Source organism: Nymphaea colorata, chromosome 1 (genome assembly GCF_008831285.2).
Source record: "Nymphaea colorata isolate Beijing-Zhang1983 chromosome 1, ASM883128v2, whole genome shotgun sequence".
NCBI lineage: Eukaryota > Viridiplantae > Streptophyta > Magnoliopsida > Nymphaeales > Nymphaeaceae > Nymphaea > Nymphaea colorata.
Window position 1 is genome coordinate 41875535 of NC_045138.2, and position 19833 is coordinate 41895367.

General features: G+C 37.0%; 1 protein-coding gene across 2 annotated transcripts; it reads right to left on the minus strand.

Moving 5' to 3' along the window:
* Positions 1 to 1112: 1112 nt before the first annotated feature.
* LOC116246328 (serine/threonine/tyrosine-protein kinase HT1-like) lies at positions 1113 to 7278 on the minus strand. 2 transcript variants are annotated; one of them, XM_031618156.2, is made up of 3 exons: positions 5944 to 7274; positions 3287 to 3742; positions 1113 to 1543 (listed from the first exon to the last, which is right to left on the minus strand). In XM_031618156.2, the coding sequence occupies exons 1-3, from the start codon at positions 6382 to 6384 to the stop codon at positions 1355 to 1357; spliced, it is 1086 nt and encodes a 361-aa protein (XP_031474016.1). In that variant the 5' UTR covers positions 6385 to 7274; the 3' UTR covers positions 1113 to 1354. The 2 variants fall into 2 exon arrangements, with proteins under 2 accessions (XP_031474016.1, XP_031474017.1); XM_031618157.2 differs by having other exon boundaries at positions 1353 to 1560; positions 5944 to 7278.
* Between the last annotated feature and the right edge of the window lie 12555 nt (positions 7279 to 19833).

Sequence of the window (19833 nt, forward strand, 5' to 3'; positions counted from 1 at the left end):
TGGGGATTGTAATAGTGCATCAGTTACATAGGGTAAGTGTGGAGCTCTGAGAATAATCTCAACCTTGAACGATGCAGTCAAATGTGTGCTTGGTAGATGCTTGCCTAAGCCCTAGGTTGGGCCACTTAAATGCCCAAGTGAAAATTTGTCGCAAACTCTTCCTTCTCCTCTTCTTTATCTTTGACCTTATTTTTTCCGTTTTTCTTTCTTTTGCATTCTTTTGATTTTTGTCCGTCCAAGAGTCTGTGTAGTTTAGACTTTTCGACTACATTTGGAGCTAGATTACTTATATATGAATATGACCTTCATTTTTATATCTTCTCGAATTTTGTGCATCATGTTTTTTATAATGCAGCGCATGGTTATTTTGTATCCTTCGCATGAATGCTATTAGCAATCGTCAGGCCAGACATAGCTATTGTTAAATCTGACCATTTGAGCGAAGCCGTATTTGAAGTTTTGCATGTAAATTTTGATAATGAAAATTAGAAACTTGCATGATTTGACAAGGAAAACCTTGTACCACAAGTCCACCTGCGTCAGACTATTGGATGTGAGTTGCCTTCTTAAACCTAACTACCTAAATTTGAGTTTGATTTGATTATGAATTATATCTGAACCATTGATGTTCCTAGTTTGATGACTTCTTTAAGAAACTGTGTTATGTTGCAAATATAAAAATTCCCCATATCTTCATCACAATGTTGTTTTGATTCTCATGTTGCAAAGGTGGCGTACAACCTTGTGGCATAATGTGGTGGCTTGAGAGACTGGGCAGTTGTTATAAATTTGCCGTCCACAACTTGTGATCTTTGTACCTTCCAAAAAAGGCTTACTAACGCCTTAGATAGTTGTGGCAGCAAGGACCTAAGTCAAGAACATGATCGAAAATTCAACTTCAGCTTTTGCTGAAGAAAGCCATGATAAATTCTAAAGTGGTCACATTTGTTAGTATTGATCCAGGATGCACTTGAAGGGAACTATTACATAATTGTCAAACTTAAAAAAGACTTCAACAGCCCAAGCATGCACCCTGTTAGCTGCAAAACTTCCGTTTGTAACCCCTTCAGATTACTATGTAAGCGTTCCGTACTCTCTGCTGACGCCGCAAGTAGAAGTGCTTAGTCTTGCATTTCAGACGCAAATAACTTTCGTGGTTTTATATGATCTTAACAAGCAGAGCCATCAAATCACTTCATTTGTTATATACAATTAGAAAACAAGACAATGGACTTGGGGAATTGCGACTGGAATAGTAGTCAGTACTGCAATTACTCGTTAGCTTGCACAATATGGCTTGGATAGAAATGGACGGTCATGTTGAAAAGCGGTCTTTTGGAGGTATCAGCAGATGCTACAGTCTCTTGCTCGACTGCAGCTGTGGAATGAGTGGCACGTCATTACTATGATGTTCCTCATACTGCTCCAGCAGTGCAACAATGAAATCGAAATCTGGTCTCTTTGCTGGATCTGCCGTCCAGCACTGCCTTATGAGGTTTGAAATCTCCGGAGAGCAGGCATCTGGTATATGTGGTCGTTCATTCTGCAACAACAATCAAGCTAGAAGATTATATATTCAAGTGACTGAACAAGAAGGCTGCACATCTTTAAGTTTCAAAGTCCCAGAGCCAAAAGAAGAAAGAAAAAAGACACTAACATCAAATCAACTGATCATCCAAGCTGCAATCCTCGTCATGAGAAATTTTTTAGTCACCAATAGAACTCTATGCTCCAACAAAAACAAAATCAAATACCAGTACATTCATGAAACTTTATATGACTAACTTAAAAAACAAAAAAAAAAAAAACCACACGTACACACACTCCAAACCTACTAGTATTGCTGCTAGATCATAACTCTGAAGTTCACAATATGTCATGCCAGATAGTGCAAATGCTCCAAGGAAGGTTCTTGATCTCTAGATGCAACTATCCAATATGATCAGCATTACTCTTTTCTTCACTGTAATACAATATCTACCATGGATTGAAACTAACCCTTAATGGCTACCCTGGCTTTTGTCTACTAGATATAGAGGTTGATGATGCATGAGGATCAGAGGGATTCTGTCTAATGGCCAAATAATATTTTGCAAAATGATCGTGGCTGATCAACAAACGATATATGTGGGCTGAGCCCTAAAATATTAATGAAAGAGGATTAAAATTGAAATGCAAACAGATTGATCCTTAGGTGGAATATATTTCTTGAAAGCGAAGCTCCAAACAGGATTGTCTATGGTGAGGGATGAAACTCTGACAAAGCATCTTAAACAGCAGGAAAAGTAGCAAGAGGGAAGAGCTAATTGCACCGGTAGGGAAGCATTTGTTTAAGGACAGGACATTATATATATTGCAAAACATGATGGAGCACAACCACACACACTTCAAGCAATACAGCATCTTTGAAATGATATTACCAGTGTCATTTTCAAGAGGTCCCACAGGTTGCAAAATAACTGTGGTTATGGCCAGGAACAAGCTTGAACTTGGCTCACTTGACTCAAATTCTTTATGAGTAAGAACTCAAATGGGTTTGTCATAGGAACAAGTTAAGCTCGAAGAAATCAAACTCAGCACACATTAAGCCTATTTGACAAACATATTCATTATAAGGTTTCTAGCAGGAGGCTTGTTTTCTCAATAACTTGCATCAAATAACTCGAAACATTGCAACGTAAGAGCTGCTGTGGTTGGTACCTAGTGGAGGAAACCTCCACATGCTCGACCTTCCCTTTCTCAGTGGAGACATATGGCTTGCTTTAAGCCCTGGGATAAGGTTAAAAAATTGATGTCTGGATCAAGGTTCAAACGCCATAAAAAGGACATAAACATGGAAAGTCTCTTTTATGCCATCTAGAATTCTCAAAGAAAAATGAACTGTCTTTTGATAAACCTTACCATTTCCTTGATTAGTTTAATATTTTAATCACTCATCTGTAGACAAAAAGTAGTGGCATAAGCACTAATTTGAATAAACATATAGAATTGTCACGACAGGAAGGACATAGCAACTGATAGCCCCATATTTAAGGCAACTAGAATGTATAAGGTCACTTGGTATATTGCAGTCCAATAGTCCAATACCCAAAAGAGGTGAGGTGCACAAGTTGCTACTTGGTGGCAATATATCGGTCTCAACAGTAACAGAGGAGAATAAGCATTTAATTCACACTGTTGTCAAAGGTGTTGATACAAAGCCTGTATGAACAGAATCAGCCAATTCACAATGCTCCGCAAATTATCTTGGTTGCAATTTGGAAAAAAAACATAATTGAGTAACTACCTTTTCTGATACAGCAAAAGCAGCCTGCACAGGAGTCATCCCTTGAAATGGAACAAGAGCTGTTAAGAGTTCCCAAAGGACAATTCCAAAGCTGTAAACATCCACTTTCTTGGTATATGTCTTTCCCCTGATCATTTCAGGTGCCATCCACCGGTATGTCCCCATGAATCCCTTTGTTGCATGGCATTGAGTATCTAAGCATGAGATACCAAAATCAACAACCTTAACTGTCAATTCATCATTCAGCAGCAAGTTATTGGACTTGAGATCCCGGTGTACAATCCCTTGTGCATGAAGATATTGCATCCCTCTAGAAATGTCAAGAGCAAACTTCAGAATCATCTTGTTTGATAAAGAATAAGGCTCCTTCTTGTGAAGATACATCCTGAGCGTTCCTTGAGACATATATTCAGTGATTATACAGTATACAGGAGGTTTTCTGTATGCAGCAATAAACTGTAAAGTAAAACATAAGCAAGCAGTTGTCAGAATTGTCTTGGTGCTAACAAACGAGAAGCAAATGGATAGAGTACTAGGAAAGAGGAAAAAGGGGAAAGGAGGAAGGAACCTCGAGCCATTCAACATAAGATAAATTGCCAGAAGAACTGAAGGTCAGTGGAAAGAATCAAATGACCTTTCTGTTAAGCTACACAAAAGTCTTGCATTTTATGAACACAAAAGTAATTCAAATTTGTTTCCCCATGCATAAAGTACACAAAATACGGCAATGCTATGGAAAAAACTAACTCGAACAAGATGTGAAATGAAAACAATAACAATGACATATACACTCATGACGTGCAAATTTGGATAGCCAAATATACATGGCACATGAGTGTGAGAATTTGTCGAGTGCCCTCAGAAAATCTACACCCACACTCATGATGTGCAAATTTGGCACTCAGACCATCACTACACTAAAATGTATCATTAAATTTCAGAAGTCAACTATGACAGACACATACACATACCACTCACACAATACACATCCACACCTTGGCAAAGCCACATTATGGTTAGGGTGGGCAGTTGACTACCTCATAATTTTTTTTACTCCCTGCCCACCCCCCCCCACCCATTACTTTAAGAGGATTTTTCCATTGAAAAACACACTTGAGTAATGAGTGGCCCCTAATTCTACGAGATCCCATCTACAATTTTTATATCTTTTACTTTTATTGTTACTTATAAAAGAAAGGACTCAAATTTAATTTATAACAATTTAATTATCTAATATATAAATATGTACATATGCCATTTTATTTTGCATAATTTTGTTATATTAAAAAGATATCAGATGTACCACAGTAGTTTATATACTTTTAAATTTAAATAATATCATAGAACAATTTTTTTGAAATTCTTTTATATCAACAATAATAATTTTAGTAATAGAGAAGTAAGAACTTATGGTACCTTTTATAAAGCTTTTTTACCTTTGCCAGAAGTAAAAAAGTTAGTACTGACTTTGGAAAGCTTAGTCTTACTTTATACGTTATTTTAGTTGCCTTTAAATTTTAGAACGAAAGAGTTTCTATTTTGATATTATTAAAAGGGAAAATGTATTTCCATTAAGTTAAGAGAGAAGCTGATTTCCTTAAGATATATTTGTAAGAAAATTCTTGAGATGTATATTAGGCCTACAAAAAAGAACAAGTATAATAATTTTCCAAAAGTCGACTAGATTTTGCCAAAAGGTGATAATTTTAGACATTATATATATAATATTAAAAAAATATCTCATCTCTTGATAATTAAAAAAGCTATAATTTTTCTTGCTCCAAATTTGAGACCGTTGTAATTTTATTAGAAGTTTATGCCCCTCAACGCACAAATTTTGGCCCCATCACGGCCTGCAATTATTTGATGTGGACAAGCACTCATTCGCTACGACGTAAACTTGGCACTTATGATGGCCACAGTAAAACGTATCAGCTACAATAATCGGTTCTCAAAAGTCAACTACGCCACAAAATGAGAAGCAAATTCATCAAGAGGAAATGATTTCACCAACACAGGGAACATTAGACCTTTTTCTTTCCTTTTGGCCTTTTTCTGAAGAGAGGTGAAGTTTGGGCCGTAGGAGCACACAAGCCACTCCATTCCTAAACCTGGCGAATGTTGTCAAGCGTTTAGTTGGGAAAATCCTTGAGGTCCTCTTTCACTCAAGGCTTATTGTAACGTGATGCCCAAGAACTGGTGATATACTTAAATTTCACAACACCCTTTTCTGAAGACGGATCACTGTAAACCATCATGATAAGGGAATACCCAAACCAACTCAGAACAAAAACTGCATACACACAGCAAAAAGAGTTGCAGCATCCAAAAGTGGATCTTGTCAACCTGATTTGAATCTGGGTTCATGCAGCGCCTACCAAATACAGTAGCCAGCGTGTGTTAAAAAATGGGTAAAGCTGCAATGGCAGAAGCAACTTTCTGAAAGAAAGTTGCAGAAAAGTTTCAAGGCCAGCACCAACTTGGTGCCCTTTTCTGGTCATTTCTTCGTGTAAAGCCCTCTAATGGTACCCCTTCCTTTCCAATCAGAAAAAAGCAAACTTTTTTTTGTAACATGCACGCCCATACTTTACTTGGGACTCGAAGGACAAAGAGACAAAACGGAGGAATTCATGTGTGGTGGAGGCAGAGTTAATTACCTCGATCACATTAGGATGGCGAAGGCGCGAAAGCAAAGCGACTTCCGAATTGAATTGGCTGTCGATGAGCGGTCGAGAGCCATCTTCGTTATCAGGCACCCTCACCATCTTCACGGCCACGGCCCGCTGCTTGTATATCCCTCTGTAAATCCTGCTGTTGGAGCCAGAAGCGAACCTGTTGCCGATGAACAACTCCGACATGTCGGCCACCCATTCAGGTTGCGCGCCACCAGCAATAGCCCCTTCTGTTTCTTCTTTGACTTCACCACTACCGTGGCCACTAATTTGGCAATCGAGTAGCACCGACCAGGACTTGAGACTGTCCAGCCTATCCTGTCCTGGTGCAATACTGCTCGTGCTCCTGTCCAGGGGCAGAGTAAGAGGACGAGGTCTCTCAACTGTCTTCCTTTTCTGTCTGAATCCCCAGAAACAAGAAACCATCTTTCCCTTTTTTTACCCTCTCTCTCTCTCTCTCTCTCTCTCTCTAGGGCTCTCTGCTCAAAGAGCCCAAAAAGAGGTGCCTACATTGGTATGTGGGACAAATGGTTGCACCTATTGAAAATTCTGGGAAGATGGATTCCTCTCCCGATGAAGAATATGGCTTCTTCTTCTTCTTCTAATTGTACGCTGGAGCATAATGGTTAGGAGGGAATCTCATGAACATTTTGGTTCTCTTTTTGAGCATTTTCCTTCCTTCCCTCTTTCTCCTTTTCTTCATACAGGTGGTGCATCCCACCCGTGACAGCTTGTAATGGGAAAGCAGCACGCACGAGCGGGAAGATCCATTGCATCTCTCGCCCTCTCTTTTGGCCCCCCACCCTTTTTTCCTGCTTTTACGTGACTGCTCTAAATTCTAATGGTGGGGTTATATTCTGGGGAGCCTTTTTTTTTTTCCCTTTCAGCTCCTTTGGTAGGGAAGCCGTTGCAGAGAAATCAATTCTGATTATAACAATTCTTCCCCAACTTGACAATCTCTGACCGAAGAGGAAGAATTCCTCTGCGCGGGCTCTGTGCGCTGCTTTTCCCTTTCTTTGGAAAACCTTCATTGAAGATAAACTTTGATGATTTATTGACCTTTTCCATTTTCATCTGATCGAAGACAACCATGGAGGAAGGAAGCATCTTGGATTAAAAAAGCCCGACTTTTACGTTCGCACATTTGTCTTTCCTAATCGTAAAAGCGGGCGAATTGAATTCTCCTGCTGGTGCAGCGTGGTGAGTGGCCTCGGCGGTTTTGAGTTCATCCAGCGTTGGTCTCCTGAGCGAGCCAAAAGGATGGGTAGGCCCCAAGGCAAAGACAGAAGCAGGCGAGCCATGACTCTCTCCACGCGAGGGCCATTCTCCCCGTACTTTTAAAAATAAAAAAAAATCAGTCTTCTTCTGTACTTATGTCGGGATGACCTCCGAGGCACTCACCACGGTGCATAAACTGTTGTTGAAGACTCATTTTTTTAAAAAAAATTCAACCTCTAAAATGTTGTTTGGACATTAAAAGTCGCATCCAAAATACAGGCATGTTTGAATGATGATTGAAATTAAATCTATCAAAAGTCCAATTTTGACAAAAGTCATTTTAGAAAATAAGAGGGTGTAGAATAAAATACTCATCTTGCTCACCCAACTTAACCTTAAAAAAAAAATTTCAATCATCAAAATGACTCAAAGGTAACAAGTTCCAAGCCTTGGATGATTTAAATGAATAGTATTCTCAAGTTGCTATCTCTCTAGCTAACCAAGCATTCAAGCAGAAGGAACGAATGGCATGCTTAGGTAAGGTCTCTGGACTAAGCCTAGTTTTGTTTGGTTAGAACAAGGAAATGGTAAAAAGAAACTACAAATGGGAGAGAAATAAAAGAAGTTTCCACTTGGGGAAGGGGATGAGGTGCAAATGTCAAATTATTTTCCTAGCACGAGTGGGAAAGCTCTATCTGATCAACCTCGACATTGAAGTTTCGTGACTTTAATGAAACAATAATGGGAAGTTCCTTGAAATGTCTAAAACCCCATACGGAAGGAATCCTAGCACTTGAAAAAGCCTGTCAGCCGAGGTTGAGACTGTATAGGTGTGAAAGGTCGTCTGGCCCTGCAGGATGTGAGCAATGTGAATTCTGCTCTTCCTGAGTCAAAGGAAATATATGAAAAAAAAGTGATTCCATAGGGGTTTCTCCTAGGGAGGGAGTTAGCTAGGATGCACCTCACTCATGGATGCAGTATCTAGGAACATCAGGTGCCTCGTTAGACACACACTAAACACAATTGCATTTCTTGCTATAGTCGATGTATTGAAAAATTGTGATTGTCTATGATACCATATTGTATATGATACCATACTGAATTGGTTGGATAATATGAGACGGAATTGGAATAGATATGCTTGGTGTTCGAACATGGGCCATTGTGATGGCAAAGCGAGAATCCTTATTGGCTAGAATCCAACATCTGTCAAAGCTAGAATCCTTATTGACTTTTTAGGAATCGCTTTCTAATGAGGATTTACTTATTACCTAATCAAAGAGATAGAGTGTAGGAGTTTAATGGCATTAGGCTTCTTTTGTTTATGTATGGTGAACTTTGGGCCCTCTTGGGTAATTTCAATGCCATGAGAGGTGATGTAGACAAAATAGGTCTCCCTCCCAATCTTTCTGTTTGTAGGGATTTCAAATGATTTTTATGAGGATGCAACTTTCGCTTTCTGGAAGGCAATGCTAGAGGATTCATGTGGTCCAAGAACAGACTTGGCATGGAGAACATTCTTTTCTCTCTTGATTGGTGCATACTTAATCATCTTTGGGTATTAAAATGGAGCCATGGCGACTCTGCAAGGGTGTTAGAGAAATCAATGTCTGGCCACAATGATATGATTTTCTCCTTTAGCTTTAGTAACGAAAGATCTCTTCATTAAATTGGAGGTATCCAAGTATGCTAATTGTTGAGGCAAGAGAGAAAGTTATAGACTTATAGTGCATGAGGCATGCGGACATGATAATTGTTGTATGTTGATCCAAGTCGTTTGCAGGAACAACATTGGCATTAGCTACATGGTAGAAGAGAAAAGTGGGAGAACCTATGGTCAAAATCAAAAGTATTAAATACCATGTGAGAAAAATCTAGGACTGTCTTGAAGCTGGGGTTTATGGGCTGTAGGGCTTGAGAGAACTCTTCGTTAACAGCTCAACCAATCCTTTGAAAAGGAACAGGAATTGTGGTGGCCGCATGGAAGAATCTGATGGTTATCTAATGGTGACTGTGCTACAGCTTTTTTTCAGGCAACTATCAGGAGCAAGAAGGCGAACAATGTGGTGTCTACTATTGGCAACAAAATATGTTCGGACAAGCAAGGTCTTCAAGACCTTTGTATTGACTAGTTTCATGATTTGCTTGCTTATATTGAGGGTTCGGGTTGCCTTATGGGAGAGCTTGTGGAAGGCCCTGAAGTAATGGAGAAGAATGAGAAGCTATTAAGGTCAATACTCATGAAGAAGTTAAATATGTTGCATTTAAGGCTGATCACATGAGTGCCCCAGGCCTGGATGATTTCTCTACTAGTTTTTACAAGACCATTGGTACATAGTGCTGCACAAAATGTGGTAAAAGTGGTGAATAATTATTAAATCAGGTACACTAGATAAGAAGCTTAACATATTACTTTTAACTTGGATTCCCAAAAAAGAGGGTGATCGTAATGTGTCGGACTTGAGGCCACTTGATTTATGCAATTCTTCATAGAAAGTTATCTCTAAAGTGCTTGTGGAAAGAATGAAAGGAACTTTAAAGAGAATTGTGAGTCCTAACCAAGTCACTTTCTTACCTAAGAGGATGCTTTAGGATGATGTTGTATTGGGGCATGAGATTAGTCACTCTGGAAAGTTGTCTAAAGTTTCTCTCTGTCTAAATTTAAATATTTCTACAACATAAAACAAACTAAATTGGTTTGTTCTAGAGAAGACTCTAAGCTACTTGGTGTTTGTGGACAGTTTGGTTCGAAAAATTATATCATGTGTTCGTAGAGGCATGCTGACTATTTTGAGTTGCATAGAAACTTGAGATAGGAAGATTCTATTTTCTCTGCCTCTTTTTTATTATGATGGAGATTGTGAGTAAATTTCTGAAGTCTAAAGTAAAGGAGGGTGTTATTAGAGTTCTTTGTATTCCTAAAGTGGGAAGATGCCTAGTATACATTGCTTTCTTAGATGATGTGATCATTGTCTATAGAGTTGATAGGAGGTTAGTTTTAGAGATTAAGAATGCCTTAGAGTGTATTCTCACCTAGTTTGGATTGCACATTAATAGCTTGATTTTGTTGGTTACTGAATTTGTGAAGCACCATCAATTGATAGAGTTATCTCCATATCCCAGTTGGGAATCAAAGTGATGCCTATTTGATACTTGGAGCTTCCTCGCTTTTAGGGCAACATGAGAAAAGAATGGTATGAAAACCTGATTTTAAAAGTCCAAAATAAAATAGCCGCATGGAAACTCCCTAACTTGCTATCTTATGTAGAGGGATTATGCTTGAGTACATGTTTTATCGCATGTTATTAACTTTTTGATAAGTGCTTTCAAACTATTAGATGGTGCTTTCAACAACCTTGGCTCTATGCTGACTAAATTTATGTGGGGTGGAAGCGAATCTAGTCATGAAAAACACCTTATTGTTTGGAAAGAGCTATGTCATCCTACCTTGGAAGGAGTAAGAATTAAAACCCAACTATTGGTATGTAAAGTAAACATGGTAAATTGGGTTTGGAATTTTGTGAGGAGGGAACTATCTGGGCTGACATATGTACTTCCATTGTCATAGCCTTGAGATGATTAAGGCCTCAAGAAAGAGGTCATGGTGCTTTGAGGGTATAAAGTGGATGTGGACTGGTATTGTTGAAGAGGTACAACAGAAAATTGGGAGAGACCATTAAGTTTTTGAAAGAAAAGTGGGTGGAAGTATGTCTCTATGCTTTCATGATTGGGGAAGAATGGCGCTCTTTATGTGGCAGTCTATCTATGTCAACGAGGGAAGTCCTTTACTTAGAAGTCATGGTTTTCCAAGAGTTTAAGAATGTGTTATCTAGATGTAGATTCGGTTAGCTTCTACTTTAGGAGGTGGATGATTGCCTAAGCTTCATGAGTTTTGTGAATGTAATTTGGAACTTGGTGAAAAAGAAAAAAAGTCATGATAAAAAATGGAGGGATTGGATTTGGGCTAAAGAGGGTTTGTCTATGTTCCTACTACTGGAAGACTATCTTCTAAAGATAGCTAGAAGAAAATGGGAATTGCCCTGCAAATTGTTACTTCAGTGTTGGAGAGCTGAAGAGTCTGCTGGTCATGTTAGCTTTAGGTGCCGTATTGCTATGGAAGTGTGGTATTTTATAGGTTGTATTCACCAAGATATTATCAATGTGCTTAAAGTGTGGTTTGGTTGTACATTCATTGCTAACTAACTTACTAACAATTGGCATGCATGTTTTCATATGGTGATTTGGTGTTTATGAAAATAGAGGAGAGAAAGAATGATTGAGGAACACTCATGCTCAATTGTAGGAATATAGAAGGATGCTTAGAATGGTTGCTATGATATGTTTAAGTCTTTTCTTAATAATAGAGAATCATTTGTATGGCCTACAAGCAATGGATGAAATTAAGGATCATCTCCGGTCATTGGCAGTGTGTTGCAGGTGGAGGGAGGCTTATGTGATCAAATTGTTTGTACTCATTACAACTTTGGTCAGTTGACTGTGGTGGGATGGGAATCAAAGGAAATGGGAAAGGGCATCTATGAAATTTAGAAGTTTGATAAAAAAAAAGTTTAGGACCCAAAGCTCGAAGTGGTAGACTCCATAATTGAATGTCAGTGGTTGGCTCCAATGTCAATTGTGATAATGGCAAACCGAAAGCGATAGATTAATTGGCCTAAGGCTAGTCTAGAGGGTAGAAACTTGTTGAGATTTGACCTTCAAGCAAAGTGCTGCTTTATTATCTTTCTTGTTGTTGCATCCTACCAACTAAGTAGTGGCAGGAGTGAGTTCTATCTAGTTGGTGGGACTCGCTTAGTTTGTTTATCAGTGTTTGATGTCATTATTTGTATTCATTATTCTATTTTTGTTTGTAATAAAAATGTAGGAATCTATCCTTCGGTAGGTAAATTTTTGAATAACTTAGATTAGGTTATTCACACAAAACATTGTTTTTGTCTTATGATCCAAACATGCAAACTAGGTTTTATAACTAGTTAAAGAAAAATAAGTTGCCTTAAAAATATTTTTAAGAAAACATTACATGAGAAGATAACTGAAAAAGAAAATAATAACAAATAGTAGACTATTGGCAAATAATATCAAATTCCCAAGATAGAAGTAAAAAGAAATCTTCATTCTTTTTATCCAACAATTCATCCATTCAAATCAATCTGCCTTTGCTCAAGTACTGATATTGACTATATATGTTCAACTAAGATGTCTAATTTTTACTCAAGAATATTAACAATCTGAAACTTTTCCAGTTTTTTGAGTACATAGATGAAACATTTACTATCAAATGAAAGGCTATGATAATCTTGCGACTCAATAAGGTGAAACAAGATGTGCCTTAATTTCTACTATCTTCTCCATCTACATTTGATTATTGTTTTCATCCTAGCTCATGAAAATCTAACAACCAAAAGTTTTTATTAGAAGAAAAATTATGTCATCCTAAGTTGTAGTATCATTATTTTTTGGTGTTATAAAATGAAAAATTTGTTGGTTTACAAGAATCATTTATTTGATTTCAAGATGCTCTAATCCAACCCACAAGCTTAAGAAAATTTTAACTTTCATTTTTTTTGCTTTAAGTCTATTTAGTTGAACACAATGGTTTTAGATCGATTTAAACTATAATATTTTAAATTTTCTAAAAGAAATGTATGTGTTTTGGACCAACTATGCCTAGCCTAGCCAAGTGAATAGTAGGGATGCTCATGTAACCAGCAATGTCATTGCTCGGGAAGCAATTTGGATCCAATCAGATGGTAAGTCAAGCATAAAGAAATGCACTTGGGATGTGCAACACGATGGTGTAAAGACAAAGTGTGTTAGCGCAGCATGGTTGGTAGTCTTTGGAATATGCAGTCCCATTGGTAAGTTCCCATGCGTAGCATTAGGCTGCATACAGGAGTAAACATAGATTAGTTGGATGCATAAGCTACATCTGCAACTGGATATGTTGGTGCAGGAGTGAGTAAATGGCAGTTCCTTGTTGAATAAGGGGATGGTTGGTTGTCTTGCTTAATGAAATGTAGACGACAATTGCATATGACTGAGGAAACCTCCCATGAGAATTTTCTCCCACCAAAATTTCATATGAAGTAGATAGACGTTTAGAAGAATGATAGTGTTCTGACATGACCTCATGGTCATGGCTTGCTGATAGGTTACTATGAGACAAATCTTGGGTGATGACCTGTCGAGTGCCTAGTACTCATTGTCTAGTCCATGGTCAGAAAGATTGAAGAATGTTTTTACTACCTTTAAGGTTGAGTCAAGCTGGATGAGGATTTGAGGAAACCCTCGATATTACGTGGGCATAAATGGATTGAAAAATTGGTTCTTGACAAACTTGTGTTAGAGAAGAATAGTTTCTTGGGAAGAACTTGAAAGACAAAAAACATATGAGAATAAATCGAGAAAAGGAAACAAAAATTCAAAATTCTAATGCAGAGAATTAACCAACAGGTTGTTTTCACAAATATCGATTTATTTGTTGTGTTGTGCCCCATAGTTTGGGGCATGTTTAGAGGATACTGGTTCAAGTGACCCTGATGGTATTGGCCAGATGGAGATCACATGATTGAAAATAGTACCTAGGTATTAGGAGCTAAAGGACATAGATGTGTAGCTTGCTGAGATAGATAGCATTAAGAAGACCCAACATGAAAAATGATCGTCCAAGAGGGCAAGGGCTCTTGGTGTTGACATGGCTCAAGCAGTAAGCATATCATGGTACTCAAAGGTGATTATTGATTGACTACACATCTTGGCAACTTGATACTTATTGGTTCTCTGATATGTTCCAGACTTTACTGAAAAAAAAGTGCTTAATGTGACATAAGAGTGAGATGTAATCACCCCAAATTTTTCTAAAGGACTATGATGTTTTATCAAAGTGCGAAATTTAAATTTAGGCACAAGATTCAAATTCAAAATACTACTTTCAGATCCAAATTAAATCCAAAATACTACTTTCAAATCCAAAACCCAAGTTCAGATCCAAATCGATCATTTAAGACTAATTTGTCCTTCCTTTTGACCAAAGAACCTCCTTTTAGAGGGTAATTTTAGTCTTTTTGGGTGGATAAGACTCATTTGCCCTTCCTTTTGACCAAAGAACCTCCTTTTAGAGGGTAATTTTAGTCTTTTTGGTTGGACAAGACCCATTTGCCCTTCCTTTTGACCAAAGAACCTCCTTTTAGAGGGTAATTTTAGTCTTTTTGGGTGGACAAGACTCATTTGCCCTTCCTTTTGACCAAAAAATCTTCTTTTGGAGGGTGATTTTAGTCTTTTTAGGTCAAAAAATTTAAATTTTGGGTTTTGGCTCCAAAATCCTCTATAAATACCCTCCATATCCCCCCTCTTGGGCAAGATTGGCTACTGGGAGAAACTCTAGTGTATTCTCACTTGAAGACTTAGAGTTTCTCTTGACTCTCTCTCCCCCTCTTCCTCTCTCCATATTCCTCTCCAACTTGGAGCAAGCTACAACCCTCTTGGAGGCATCATCTTGGAGCTTCACTCAAAGGGGATTTCAAGTGAAGGTGTTTATCTTCCTTAGGTCATTTCTCATTAGAGGTATGTAATCATCATCCCTTTCATTTCTTTTTTTTTTTCTCTCTCATCTTCATCTCCCCATGGCCAAAGGAGATAACACTCAACCTCTTTTTAGAGACAACAGGCTATGCTTAAGTGCACCGGGAGCGTAAGAAGATGAGATGATATTTTATTTTATGATTAAATCATGTTCTTTCAAGTATTCTTGTTGTTGTTATTTTTCATTAATATGTTCTTATTATTATGCTATCCCTTTTTCTTGAACATAGTTTTGTTGATTTTTTCATTTTCTCTTCTCATCTTCATCTCCTCATGGCCAAAAGAGATAGCACTCAACCTCTTTTTAGAGACAAGAGGCTATGCTCAAGTGCACCGAGAGCATGAGAAGATGAGATGATATTTTATTTTATGATCAAATCATGCTCTTTCAAGTATTCTTGTTGTTGTTGTTCTCTCCCTTCATGAATATATTCTTGTTGTTATTGTTATTTCCTTTCTTCAATATAGTCTTGTTCTTGTTATTTACTTTTCTCTCTTCCTCCTCTCCCCATGGTCAAAAGAGATAGCAGTCAATCTCTTTTTAGAGACAAGAGGTTATGCTTAAGTGCATTGGGAGCATGGAATGATGAGATGATCTTTCATTTCGTGATTGAATCATGCTTTCTCTTTTATTAAATATGGTATTGTTTTTCTTTCTATAATTTCTTATCATCTTCATCTCCCTATGAGTAAAAGAGGTAGCACTTAATCTCTTTTTAGAGACAAGAGGCTATGCTCAAGTGCACTGGGAGCATAGAAAGATGATATGATCTTTCATTTTAATCATGTTCTTTCTTTTCATTAATACATTCTTGTTGTTCTTTTGCTTCCTCTTATTTTCCTCTATTCTTTATTTCCCCATGACCAAAGGAGATAGCTCTCAATCTCTATTTTAGAGTCAAGAGGCTATACTCAAGTGCATTGGGAACATGAGAAGATGAGGTGACATCATTTCATAGTTACATCATGTCCTCCCTCCTAATTGAACCTTGCACTTTCCATAATCATCTTTCTCTCTTTCATTCCTTGAATGTTGTCTATATATTATCCATGCATAGTTGTTTGGTTTGCTACTTATATGTGAATGTATGGTGGGAATGAGAGTGTGGTTTGGGGACTCTTTATTTTTATATTAATTTTTGAGGTTGGGACTTGTCCAACCCGGGATATACCCTCACGAAAATATACATGTTAATATGCATTTGCATGTCATTTTATGTTAGTTTCCTTCTTAATCATCTCATTAGGAACCTTAACGAGTGTCTCGTTATGTTGCTTGTTTTCTTCCATACCCAACGGTGGAAGAAATATATCCCTTACAACAAACTAAATAATAACATTTTATGCTTATATAAATCATATTTTCTAAAACATTTTCAAAAGGAACCTTCTAACATGGCCTTAGGAACTTAGCTTAGATTCTTGCATGAGTCCAAGCTCCCCTCCGGCCCACATTAAACTTAAAGTTGGTAATTTTAAGTTGTTCCTTGATTTCTAATCTTGTGAAGGTATGGATGTATACACATGTTATATACATCTATGCCAACATGATAACCCCCATCTTTCTCTCTCTATGCTTTTACTTTCCATTTTATAAATTTTTATATGTGCATGAATACGTATGTACATGTGCTCCATTTCCTCTCTTTCAAATATTTATTCCTATTTTCATGACAAATATCTTCTCTTATAAAATGTCTCATACCCATATATATGTGTGATATCTTTCTTTTCCTCTAAAATCTCTCATTCTCTTCAAATCAATACAACTTTTTTTCTTAAGCTTTCATATATGTGTATATGTGATGGTATGTACACATGTATGCTTGTCTTTCTCTATCTCTCTCTCTTTCTTTTCATAAGAGTGTTTTATCTCTTGTATTCTTTTTAACATTCTCCTCTCACGAACTTTCTATTTACCAACTTCATTAAGACCACAAACCAAGTAATGACCCAATATTGGAATCATGCTTGATGGTCTACAATCCCTATCCATTTTCAACAACTTTTCCTTCTTATATACAATAATTATAACAACGAAATCCTAGATGTATGTTGTGGTAGGAACGACTTTAGATGAATGTTGTGGTAGGAATGTTTTACATTCTTTCAATCATATATGATAAATGCATCCATGCATTCTCACCCACTTTATTTCACTTATGATCACAAGCATCTTTTCAAAAGAACTTAAGCAAGAAGGAATGGAGCTCTAGCTAGGTGGTAACCGAATTAGAGCAAAATCTCAAACCTACTTAAAGTCTTAAGAGAACACTAAAGTGATTTCAAAATGATTTCCCAAGTTTTTCAAATAATATTTACTAGTTACACTTTTTCCTCAAATCATTTCACATTTTCAAGCAACTCTTCAAGAACCTTTTCAAAAGTTTGAAACTTCAAACTTTCAATATTTTCTACACCGCATATAGAATCAAAAAGATGTTTAAGTTAAAACGAAATGCATCAATGATAAACATAGCCCTTGAGTTGATTACCCCCGATAAAGGCGCCAGGAACGGTCGATCCTCGTACCGACGGGCGAGTCCCTTTCTTTCCTCTTTCAAAACAAAAACCTCATTTTTCTGGAGCACTCCAAAACCAATGAAAATTTTGAGATGCAAACATGAGAACACTTGAAGTTAGATGAGAGGCAATACACCTAACAAGTCATATAGTTGAGACATGGTAGGTGTGTCAATCAGATAGATGTTAGTACAATAAGAACAATCAATGATATTGTATCAAATTCTTGCATAGAGAGGGCCAGAAGTCAATTGGTGGACATGGCAAAACAAAAAATGATTCATGAAACCTATAGAAAGATTGAATGTGATAGAAGGCAACAAAGGGGCTGCTCATGAATTTTCTCACCTAGGCAGTTGGTCGACGAGGACATCAACAATTTGATGGTGGGAGAATGTCGTATACTAATTATGCTTGGCCTGACCAAGCAAGCAAGATGGGATACTCATGCAGCCATCTTTGGCATTGCTTGGGACACAAGTGCAATTCAATCAAACACTCAGTCAAGCAAAAAACAATGTACTTCGGATGTGACCCTATTTGTAAGTTCTCGAGCATAGCGTTAGGCTGCACAAGGGGTGTGCATGAGTTAGGGTTTAATTCTCCTGGTGGATGCATAGGCTGCATCCACAATTGCATATGTTGGTGCATGGGCAAGGAAGTGAAAGATCACCATTAAGTAAAGTGATGGTTGGCCGCTTGGTTAATGACATCTACTTATCAACTGGCTTCAGCGGGGGACTATCTCCCAAAGAAAGTCTTTTACTACCTAGATTTCATATGTAGTAGATAGGCACTCAGAAGAATGATAGTGTTCTGACGGGGCCTCATGGTCATAGCTTGCCAATGGCATATTATGGGATAAATCATAGGTAATGGTTTGCCGAGTGCCTAGCACTCATCATCTCAACCACGGTTCAATTGAAGAATGTCATCGCGACCTTTAAGGTTTAGCTAGGTTGGCCAAGGGCTTGTGGCAACCTTCAATGCCATGTGAACCAAGATGACTTGAAAAGTTGGTCCGTGACAGTAATGTTTCAATACATTTAATCTAACACATGTCTTTGATAAATAAGATTTATTAATATATTCAACAAGCTCAATTAAACTAAAAACACAAAAGGTTATGCTATTGCATCAATATATTTATACAAAAAATAGGAAGAGTGAGGTTAACATCTCTTTTCAAAACAAACCTACCCACCTTTTTCAACGTCCTTTCCTTTTTCTAACCACTATCTCTTATCTCTTTTTATTTAATTGTGAATATCAGCACTACATTTACACAGTGGCAATATGTGAATATGAATAAAATGGTAAGAAGAAATATTTGTCCAAATACATTAAAATAGTCAATAGTTTTTCATCTCATCTATCATCTTTATCTCCCTCATGGATGTTGGGTCAGATCCAGCCTCAACGGAGGACTCAACCCTCCTCACTTCTTTCATTTCAATAAAATAAAATAAATTTTTCTAAAGTGCTCCAAAGACCAATAGAATTTTTGAGGATGCAAACAATTATATACTACATTAACTTCTGTTGTGGCATAAAATATAATAAAGTCAAATTCTTTAGTATTTTCTTCCATAGGTTTGTATTATGTATTATGTAATTCTTCAAATTTGAGGTCTTATAATGTATTCAACCTAATTGAACCATCTTCCAAGAATTTAGTTTTATTTGTTTCTACAATATGTGGCAAGTGAGATGGACAGTTAATTTTGTATCCATTCGATCTTTCTAGATAACCAATGAAAAAAACCCTAGTTGTTCTACAATCAAAGGCATTTATGTGGGGTTTATATAGTATAGCTTTAGTAATGCATCTTTAGTAGAGACTTATTGAGGTAGGGAAGGTCTCTTGTCTACAACTTATACAAAGTTTCAGATACAGCTTCATTAAGAACCTTATTTAGACTATGTATTACTACCTGAAGAGCTTCTCTCCACAGATGAATATGAATAGTAGAAAAAATGAACATAAGTCTAACCATTTGTTTAAGCATATGTTTTCTCCTTTCTATTACGCTAATTTGATAGACACTACCAAACATAGTATATTGAGGTATGATTGTCTGTTTCTTTTAGAAATTATACTAGTGGTTATTCCATTTCTCCAATATCAGTAAATCTACTATAATATTCACTACCTCTATCTTTCATTGGTTTGTTTCTCTACTTCTTTTTTAAACTCTTTAAAAACTTGACGTATGGCTGATTTCTCACAGATTAAGTTGTGATACATATATCATGAATAGTCATTAACAAAAGTGACAAAATATTTTTCATTAGTATAATAGGAAGTAAAGGGTCCACTTACTTCCGTATGGATTATCGCTAGTCTCTTATTACTTTACTAGTGGTTATTCCATTTCTCCAATATCAGTAAATCTACTATAATATTCACGGCCTCTATCTGATATAACTATTTTGATTACTTCATTGGTTTGTTTCTCTACTTCTTTCTTAAACTCTTTAAAAACTTGACGTATGGCTGATTTCTCACAGATTAAGTTGTGATACATATATCAT

What these genes read in the sequence shown, in the direction of transcription:
- LOC116246328 (XM_031618156.2), bottom strand. Translation starts at nt 6,384, where the DNA reads ATGGTTTCTTGTTTCTGGGGATTCAGACAGAAAAGGAAGACAGTTGAG. An exon ending in GCCATCCTAATGTGATCGAG is followed by an intron (nt 3,743 to 5,943) that starts GTAATTAACTCT and finishes TTTACTTTACAG; the next exon opens with TTTATTGCTGCATACAGAAA. An exon ending in CTTTTGCTGTATCAGAAAAG is followed by an intron (nt 1,544 to 3,286) that starts GTAGTTACTCAA and finishes TTGTTGTTGCAG; the next exon opens with AATGAACGACCACATATACC.